This window comes from Phoenix dactylifera, chromosome 8, assembly GCF_009389715.1.
Source record: "Phoenix dactylifera cultivar Barhee BC4 chromosome 8, palm_55x_up_171113_PBpolish2nd_filt_p, whole genome shotgun sequence".
NCBI lineage: Eukaryota > Viridiplantae > Streptophyta > Magnoliopsida > Arecales > Arecaceae > Phoenix > Phoenix dactylifera.
In genome coordinates, this window is record NC_052399.1 from 11,805,585 (window position 1) to 11,816,124 (window position 10,540).

General features: G+C 38.4%; 1 protein-coding gene across 1 annotated transcript; it reads right to left on the reverse strand.

Moving 5' to 3' along the window:
* Positions 1–6,270: 6,270 nt before the first annotated feature.
* Positions 6,271–10,077, reverse strand: LOC103718028 (pentatricopeptide repeat-containing protein At3g62890-like). The gene has a single exon (XM_008806661.4). It carries the CDS (start codon positions 9,933–9,935, stop codon positions 7,701–7,703), a length of 2,235 nt encoding a protein of 744 aa, XP_008804883.2. The 5' UTR covers positions 9,936–10,077; the 3' UTR covers positions 6,271–7,700.
* Positions 10,078–10,540: the final 463 nt, after the last annotated feature.

Below are 10,540 nucleotides of genomic sequence, written 5' to 3' on the forward strand. Positions count from 1 at the left end.
CGCTCACCACCTTCATATTTTTATGGATTTTTAAAAAATATTATTTTTAAATATAAATGGCAATGATTTATCTGATATCTATATAGCGAGAAAACCCTCCTGTTGGCACGTCAGCTTTTGAGTCGTCCATGATTGTTATTTTTCAGCAGAAGAGAAAGCAAATAGAGATGAAAGATGCATTGGAGTGAATATAAACACCCAAAAGGTTCTGCGAGCTCACAACCGCAATTTCATCAACAACCAATCCACTGTGTTACAGTAGCAAATCCATGAGTTTCACCAATCTTCTCTTACTACATAGCAAGAGAATCATTTGTATACATATTAGAAGAGCCATGCAGCATCACTAAATCGAGATTATTTAACTCTAGGCTCTATTTATTTAACTCTAGGCTCTAGCACTCGCACCACCTTGTCTTCCCTTGCGCCTCCGTGTTCACAAGTTGCCTCCCTTTCTTTATCATGTGGCATTTGTAGGCTACATATGCAAGTGAAAATTGAGCAAGTCAACTTGAAATTTGATCGAGCTTTGGCAAGTTTCGGCATGATCGAGCTTTTCCTGATGTTTTAATGATATTTTCACTGTCAAATTCTGCAATTAGAGAATGTTATTTGTTATGGTGTGCCAATTGTTCCTTTATGTCAGTAATAAAATTATTGAAAGCTTAATTCAACTATCTAGGATTCTGCATGACAATTATTCTTTCTGAATCTGTGGTCGATAGAATTTATGCCATTTGAAGGAAGGTTTTTGATTCAATCTCTTCGGCTGATTCCTTCTCTGTCCATGTATGGATACCTGGCGAGGCCTGCTATTTAATGATTTATGGATGTAATTATGTGCTCACAGCTCCTCCTTATGATTCCCTGCATCTAATTATGTAAAATGATATCCATCACAAGCTGCAAAGACGGCCATTTTATCAGACTATGGAGTAGACCTGATGGTTCTTTATATTAGCGGTTTCATCAAGAGATGGGACCTTATGTGATTCTGAATGATATTTATTTGAATCTGAATGTAAACTGTTTTGAATTTTAAGCGTACCAAATTTGTGCTTCTGCTGCATACTTAATAGTTTTGGTATCTTTAACTTCAAGAAACAGGGTCTGTAAAAAATTTACTTGGATTTGATCATCTGCTTAAAACATGACTTTGATCGTGACCAACAGGTGCCATCTAATAGTTTTGGGCTTAATTTTGTGTTCTGAACTACTACTGAGGCATATGTCTTGTTGCCTTTTCGGGCTTATAAAGTTTCCTTTTTCTAATTGTGTCAAAAAGGTTGGCAATTGAAACCCTAAATGCCCAAAGCCACAGTAGAAATCCTAGATATCATGCTTATGTTTCCAATTAGCAGTAGGAGGCTTTGGCCCACTGGTTAAACCAAGTTTATGTCAGAATTTACCTTCAATGGCTTTTAAGCTTTTGCCATGACCAGTTTCTGTTTGTATTGCTAGAAATGTTTCACCTTTCATTCACTTAATGAAAGAAATTAGGCTTGTAGTCTAATTGTTTTCTATTTTTTGGGAAAAACTTTGGATGGGACCAGAGATTCAGAGACATTTTGAATCCTTGATCCAGTAAAGTCATATTCCATGTGTAGTTTTATTTGGGATGCCCCCAGCTTCTCATCTCATTAGATTACATTATATTATCCAAAGATAACATATATGATAGGATTTATTAAATGAGGTTGTCAAACAACTCTGAACAGGAATCAGCATCCTTGGTTTGTGTTCTTTGTTACGGTATCTAATTTTACACAATTTTGTGACAGGACCAAATACAAACCAATTTCTTGTGACAACTCTGAACAAGAATCAACATATTTTCATACATTCTTAATTTATGAGAATTGAGAATACATAAAATCCTCCTGGCATAAATGGTATTTCTTATATGCTTCTAAGGTGGTATTTGATAAATGTTAATTTAATATCATAATCCATGTGCTAGTAAACATAGCTATCAAGCAGCTTGGCATGGTTTGTTTATTGGATTTTATTGCCATCTTCATATGATCAATTGCTCAACAACAATTTGATTATACTTAGGTTATGTCTGATAGGATCAATTTCTTGTTGTAGTTGAGCTTAGTTATGCATGTGTTCTTTGTCATGTCTTAAGACCAGAACACCAAACACATGCTCGGACTTAGGCCAAATTTTGCAATAAAAATCAGGACGCTATAAATATGAGTTGTGGAATATATCAAGGGTATTCTTTGTAGTACATGATTTGTGATCTTGGATTCCCATGGCATACTAAATAGGTTACTTGTGAATACCGGGGATCTTTAATCACTGAAACATAGCATATCAAACGTAGCGACCTTAGATCATTGGGATTAGATTACCTCAGGATGAGGATCACCAGTGATCTTAGATCGCCATAGTTATTCCATTTGGGTCACCAAACGCCCCCTTCGAGTCTGGACTCCTGAAAGAAAGCTAAGCTTCCTTCTGGACCCCAATTCTTAGTTATTTCAGAGTCCATTACATCTCAATGCAAGTCTTAAAAACCTGGAAAAAGGATATGATTCTGTTGCAATATGAAAATAACATAACGAAATATGAACCAAAATACGACTCAAAGCTCAAAATTACGGCCATAGTAGCCCTTTTGGTGGGCCTTTGCTGTACCAGATTGTTACCTGGTTAAGGGTTGAGAGAGAACCAAAATATTGGAACATGGAACAGACAATGCTTCAGGATCTATCATATTTTACTCTCCACTTTATTTTCCTCTCCTCTCTTTTTATTTCAATGCCCAACCCTAGATTCCCTCTTGTTTTAATTATTTCATATTTATGTTTTAATGCTGACAAGAGAAGTTTAACTTATGTTAGTGTTTGTGTGCAGATTCATAAAAAATACATAGTTAAGTTATGGTTGTCCATATAAAATACATGGTTCGGTCATGGTTTTACTTTTCTCAACCTAATCAAAGATGAGTTTGGTATGGGTTGAGAGATATTTGACATGATCCTAGTTTGGCCCTTCTCTAACCTGACCAGCCTCATCCATTGCCAACACTACAAAACAGGTGCAATAGATCCCCAAATTTTTGTATGCTTTTCTTGGATCTACTGTGTCTCATCTTTCAATTATATTTATAACTGAGATGTTACATGTTTAATGTTGCACAAATCCATTAATTAACTCTGATGTCCAAACAGTTCATGAGTGATTATAACAAATCACCCATAAGTGATAACCCAAATTATATGCATGTCAACTTGGAGACATTTGGTAAAATTGGAGTTATCAAACTTGTTTTATTACTTATTATTCCCATTTAATTTTATATAGAGCCAACCATCCAGTTTTCTTTATAGGAAGATGCTGGAAGACTCAAATTCTTGTGTTATGCAAATGACAGGATCGAAGAACACATGATCTGGTATGTGTTTGCTTTCATCTTCTATTTTCCTTCTGGATAATTACCTGCATAGTATGTAACACATTATTTTTATCCCAATGTTAACTTTAATGGCATTAAGTTCTTACAATCTACATGTAGATCTAGAAGTTATTATCTGGTTTTCCCTTTCATTCCTTACTTCAGGTTGATAGGATTGCAGAAAATATTTGCAAGACAACTTCCTAACATGCCTAAGGAATACATTGTCCATCTTGTGATGGATAGGTAAACAGATAGAAATTTTTTCAGGGATAACTTTGTAGAGTAATAACTAATATATTGCTTGCTTTACTTGAGTTTAAGAATGGCTGATCACCTGAAGTTCTGTTTATTCATTTCCATAAGCCTGTGTCTTTTATTTGGTGGAGATCAATAAGAATTGTGTCTCTATACATGATTTATTAAGAATTTGAATATGGCATTCATGCCCTATTACTATTTTATCTTTAGGTTTTTACCCTTTTTAGAAAAATCTAATTCTTGTTCCATTGTTGTTTGTATTCTTTTCTTTCACTAATTAATTCAGGCAATATGGATGAGCATCATCGATTTTGCAAACATACCAAACAAAAGGTTAAAGAACACTTGCCATACATACACATGCACAGATTTATACATACAGATATACAAATGCATATACAGCATAAATATATAGTTACTTGCCCCTAATGGGTGTTAACTTATTCTTAGAAACGCACACCCCTAGTGGAAGTAGCATAAACTTAGGCCCTATTTGGGATTCGAGTATATGTTGTGCTAACGAAACGGAATAGTATTTGTATTGGTTTATTGGTATGTGGACTTAGGCCTATTTGGGATTGCCGTTGGTAGTAAAGTTTTTGAAAGTAGAGCTTGTAGGAAGTAAAGCTTTTGCTAGTAGAGTTTTTATGAAAATCTATGCTATTTGGTAACTATATTTTTAAAGTGCTGTAGAATTTTAATATCTGTTTGGTAACAAAATGACAATAAAAGATATTTGCATAGTGGTTTATAGTATAGTACAATATAATGTAATATTACATATTATTATATTGTATAATATTATTATAATTTTGTATAATGTGATATAAGATTATAACATAATATAATATTTTTATAAATATAGTCTAATATATTATTGTATAGTATAGCATAATAATATAATATTGTAATATAATGCTATTGTGATCATTAGTTTAATGATAAGTAGTTTTAAATTGCATAGTTGGGACAAACAACGACCATTTTTATCGGACATGCAATAGCTATTTCAATAAGGTCTATTTTAATGGATAATGTTGTTGAAGCCTTGGGGAAAGGGAGGAGTTAAATAAAAATAGAGATAAGGGAGAAGAAAAGAAAAGAAGAGAGAAAGAAAGGAATAAAATAAGAAAAAGGATCGTGTGACTCTCAAAGAGGAGTAAAAGAGGTAAATTGGAACTTTTTGCAAAACTTTAGTAAACAACAGTCATATATATAGGCCAAAGAACAGCAAGAAAAGGATATGGATGGAATTTTGACATTTGTTAGACCATAGACTTTTATATGTAGTAAGATTCAAGAATAACTTGAGTGTTAAATAGTGGTTTACACCCTTCATGGTGGTAGACCAATTATTATTTGCTAGCATGTGGTTTATTGTTTGAGTGTTTGTATACCATGAAGTTTCCACATTCATTTCCTTCTAACATCAAAACTAGAAAAATCAGTAGAAAACGGTGTAGGTAGAGCTTCGTTAGAGTTTTTTATTTAATTAATAGATCTGATTTTGATGTACATCTTGTCTTGCAGATTTGAGGACTATGTCAAAGAGACTAGAGTCAGAACAGTATTATGTTACTTTCAAGATGTTTGTTGCTGATGTTAAGAGAGAGCTTGCAAATTCTTGGACCTACAACTCCCCTGAAACTATCTAATATAAATGCGCAACAAGGTGCACAGATTATGTCAAAATCCTTCATTTTCATTATTGAAACTTGTCAATCGTTGCACGATGTTGTACTTCATTCACAACAGAATTCTAATTTGGTTTTTATCTTTCTTTTTGCCCACAAAGGCTCGAGAACTATTTTTCAAACAAGGTACAGGCACATCTGCTTCAAACAGACAACAAGAATTAGTAGCAATGCACACAAGAAATCCTTTCCTAGTTGAAAATAGAAGAGCCTAGACCTGTTATGGTGAAGCACTCACAGACAAACTACAAAGGAACCATGACATACCGGAATGCTGAGTTTGTGGGGCACAATTTGGCTAACACAGATCTTTATCCGTAGAAAGTTCTTCAAATTTAGAAAACAAGGCTCAGTCTATATTTTTCTGGCTTAATTTGGATGTGTAAAATACTGCACTAATAAGCTACTCCATTTGCTTGTGCATTTGGTGGTAATCATATAGCGCTGCATTTGCTGGTGAATTTGGTGGTAAACATAAGAGATGATTGCGTTTTAGATGGATATTGAGATTGTTCTACAGTAGCATTCATCTGAAATGCAAATCAATTTTTTAAGAGAAATGCCAAACAGGGATCTGGATGAGCAACCTAGAAAAGTTCCCAAGCAAGCTTTAGACAACTTGGTTAAAGTTGGTCATGTCAACATATTCATATCCATGGATTGTTCTAAAACCAGGTTCATCCAACTCAAGTGCGACTAAGTAACAGCATCCATAGCTACTCTGCAAAGTTTATGACTCCAGATCAATCCAGGTGGGCTTACAGCACTCTGATCATCGAGGAAGGTTCAATGAAACTACGGATGCTAGCTCCGTGCTACTCTGTCTACAACACTCAGCCCATTCAGAAAAATCCATAATTTCAATTTTCTCCTTCATATTATTGGAAACAAGCCATATAATGCATGATGTAGCTTGCTGATATATTATCTTATTTGCTCATTCCAATAAATACTGTAAATGTAGAATGGCACAATGGAAGTTTCCGAGTGACAAACAGAAAGAGGATAAGGAACAAGCAACAGCAGCAATCAAATAAGAGACAACAGAAGGTTTTTTTTTTTTTTTTTTGATGGGAACACCCAAAGAGAGAACAGGAGGAAGCATGTGCTGCTCAGTAAATGAACTACATCCCCCATGAAAGTAGTCGCAGCTCTCTTCATGTGCCAAGTATCTTTGAATGAAAGGTTATGCTTAAGGAAGTTTGAAGACAAGCCATTAATCCAAGATATAATCGTGTCTGGATCTCCTGACTGCACTTGGGAGGCTTGGAACCAATAAACTGCAATGCCAGCGCTGTGCTTTTCTGCAGTAGTTGTTCAGTGGTAGATTGCTTGTTTTGAAGGATGCAAGCATCTCGACTGCACCACAGCAGCCGTCCCATGACAACCAATAGTCCTTGGTTGTCTTTTGATCCATGAAGCTGTGCGAACAAGCTGTATGAGCTGACCAAGGGACCATTCAAATTCTTCTTCTGGATTAAAATTCAAATTCGAGCCTTCCAAAAGTTTTTGAGAAGAAAAGATCACATGATGTATCATGTTTAGAAGAGATTCATTCTGTATTCAGTGTCACTATTTTCTTTTCTGATTGCTGACTCTTATAAGAATAATAAGCGACTTCTGTTTCTTTCTCTTGTGTGACGACATCAAAGATTAACCATGGACTTACCAGAGTTCTCTTCATATATAATGTATAAGATCGTCACTAATTCTTTGGGCATTATGCATCTCACCACACACTTGGTAAAGGAACAAGGCTCACTAGCAATTTGTGAGAAGAATCTCCAGCACGCGTAGGTTGTCGAATCCTAGAGGTTCTTGGATGTCTTCACCAAAGAGGAATGAATGGCCTGAGCAGATCATCTCGTCAGACACCAAATCTGCTGATTTGAGTGAAGGTGAAGGTGTCTCATTTGCGAGTACAACACAAGCTCCAAAACAAATGAACAATCACTGAAGCAAAGTGTTCTGATGAAATCCTAGTTAATATTGTTAGCTGATGCCTTGTAAAGACTTCCGATACAATGCAATTATCCTTTATTCCACTAAAATTGTATTCTGGTTTCTATCATACTCTCAGAAGTCTGACTGCTTCGGCCCATTTGCTCTCTGAAGAATTCTGGACATCTGATTTAGCATAGACTTTGTGAGAATTTTGTATCCTAATCTGATGCCACAAGGCTTTTATCACAACACTTTTGTTGTTTCCGGATCTCATTCTATTTGGTTTGGAAATGATCAAGTCAGTGGGGCCAGTATAGCATACGTTCGGAAGGAGGAGAAGGCTTCATACAAATTGACAGGTATGAAGCCAATGATTCATCATTTAGTAGATATCTTCACCAAAAGTCACTGCAAGAACACTGCCCGTCTCGAAAATGGTGGAAACGACTGCGGTCTCTAACCACAATATCCCGACTCCAGATCTTGGAGATCAACTTGATTGCCAAGTGGCAATCCTCACAGATCCGCAGGTTCTTGATGACATGAATTGGCATATTAACTCCTAATCTCAGTAAGCCAAAAGCAATTGCCATCTTCTCGCTGTGAGCAAATAATGCCAATTCCTTTTCCTCCTCATCCACATCTACAGCTATTTGTGATGTGATAGGCATATAGCCTGCAAGCTTCAGTTTCTTGGCCATCTCACTCATCATCACTAGGATTTCCATTATTTCTGGGTGAGATTGATCACCAGCAATGAACCTGTGCACCTGCCCACCAACTGTGATTGAGCTATAACCTGCCGTCTTTCTAACCCCCTTCGTTTCCATTAAGCTCCTGATCTTGGAAGCATCTGCCCACCTTTTTGAATCCACATATATGTTGTATAATTGAACGTACACAGCATCCTCATGAGGCTCTAACTCAAGAAGATGCTTCGCTGCCTTTTCAGCTAAATCTAAGTCCTTATATACTCTGCAGGCACTTAAGATGGAGCCCCATATAACAGCATTTGGCTCCACTGGCATGCTTTGGATAAGCTCTACTGCCTCTTTCAAATGATCAGCACGACCGAGCAAATCTACCATGCAACCATAGTGCTCAATCTCTGGCTCTATGTTGTACAAAGCCTTCATCTCTTCAAAATACTTACGACCCTCTGCCATAAGACCTGAATGACTACATGCGGTCAAAACACCAACGTAGGCAACTGCGTTGGGTCTAATCCCCTCTTTCTTCATCAAAGAGAAATGCTCGAGTGCAAGCTCCCCCATTCCATTCATTGCGAGGCCTGAAATGATTGCGGTCCAAGTCTGCAAATCCCTTTCATCCATCCTCTGAAAGACTAGCATCGCTTGTTCCAACTTCCCACATTTCGCATACATATCCAATAATGCAGTCCCAAGGTAAACATCCCACTCAACTGAGCCCACTTCAATATAAGCATGCAAGAGCTTTCCTTGGCCTAGTGCACCTAAGCTTGCACAAGCTGTTAGCAAGCCCACCACCGTATATTTATCGGGTCGCAAGCCAGATGTTCGTAGCTTTCCAAACAAGAGCAATGCATCCTTAAGCCTACTGTTCTGGATGTACCCGGTGATCATCGAATTAAGTGAGATGATATCACAGGCATCCATCTGATCAAAAAGGGATCGAGCTATGTCCACTTCGCCCATCTTGCAATACCCATCAATAATGGCATTCCATGCTTGTAGAACCTTCCTACCTATTGAATTGAAAACCTGACAAGCCGAGCAAATATCTCCACATTTTGAGTACATATCAATCAGAGCAACGATGAGATTGCTATTAAAAGCAATGCTCTCCTTCTCAACAAACTGATGAACCCATCTGCCCAATTCCAAATCCCGCAGCTGTGCACAAGCCGATAGCACTGAAATCATTGCGACAGCATCAGGCACGATACTATCCGACACCATCCTCTTGAAAAACTGGACAGCTTCCTCAGCCCGTCCTGCCTGAGAATGCCCTGCTATCATGCTGGTCCACGAAACCACGTTCCTCTCAGGCATTTGATCGAACAGCCTCCGGGCCTCATCCAAGGATCTAGATTTCACAAGCCCACCAATGAATGTGGTCCAAGAGACGACATCCTTCCTGTCAATCCCACCGAAGGCTCGTCCTGCATCATCAACCCACCCGAATTCCAGATACATATGAATCAAAGAATTCGCGACAAGTGAATCGGATTCAGGAAACAGTCTGATGAACACTCCATGCGCCATCCGCCCTTCAAGAAACGACGACGAGAGGCCGCAGGACTTGAAAAAGAATTGGAAAGTATAGGAATCAGGAGGCACTCCCTGGTGCCGCATTCGTCGGAAAAAATGGATGGACTCCCTCGGGAAATGGTTCCGAGAGCAGGCTCGGATGATGGTGTTCCACATAAAGGTGGATGGACTGGGGATTCGAGCGAACAAGTTGAGAGCGTAGGAGAGACAGCCGGCCTCGGAGCAGTTTGTGATGGATTTGAGGAGATGGGATAGTGACAAAGGATTGTAGATGGCTCCGGAGACGACCATTTGGGCGTGGAGTTGGGTGGATTGCTTCAGGGATGAAGGAGTTGGCCATTGGAGGAGAAGCTTGGGAAGGGATTGCGTTAAAAGCATTCAAGGGAGCAGGGAATGTTTCTTTTCTCTTCTTCCTTTCTCTGGTTGTTTTTACGAATGGCTCAGGTTGGTTATTTTTGGTTTTTTTTGAATGGTCGCCGGGCGTGGCCTTGCCTTCTCTAGCGCGCCCAGAGCATTTAGAATTTAGGAGCCACGAAACCTACTCAAAAGTCCATATTTTTCTTTATAAATATTACTTAGATAACACTAAGATAAAAAAATTAACTTACCTGTATTCTTTTATATATTAGAATGCGGCTTCGAAATGTATTACCCATATTATTTTGCAATACAAGCAAATGTTAAATAAATCGCCACAATTCCAAACTCAACGTTCAGCCCCTCCTGTTGAGTTTGCGGGGGTGTATTGAAGCTACAGGTTCATCAACCACATTGGCGCGCCAACAATCTCAAATTCAAACCGAAACAAACTCAGTGTTGCTGGAAATTGGACCCGGAGGCGATCGTCGGTCGAGGAGGGGGAGCGGCGGTGGACACAGGAGAGTGGCGGTCCGTCGGCGGGCGGCGTCCTCCGTCGGGGTGCCTGCAGAAAAGCCGGTGGCCGGGTTTTCCGGCGCCGGCCCTCCGATGCTTAAGTCAGAAGG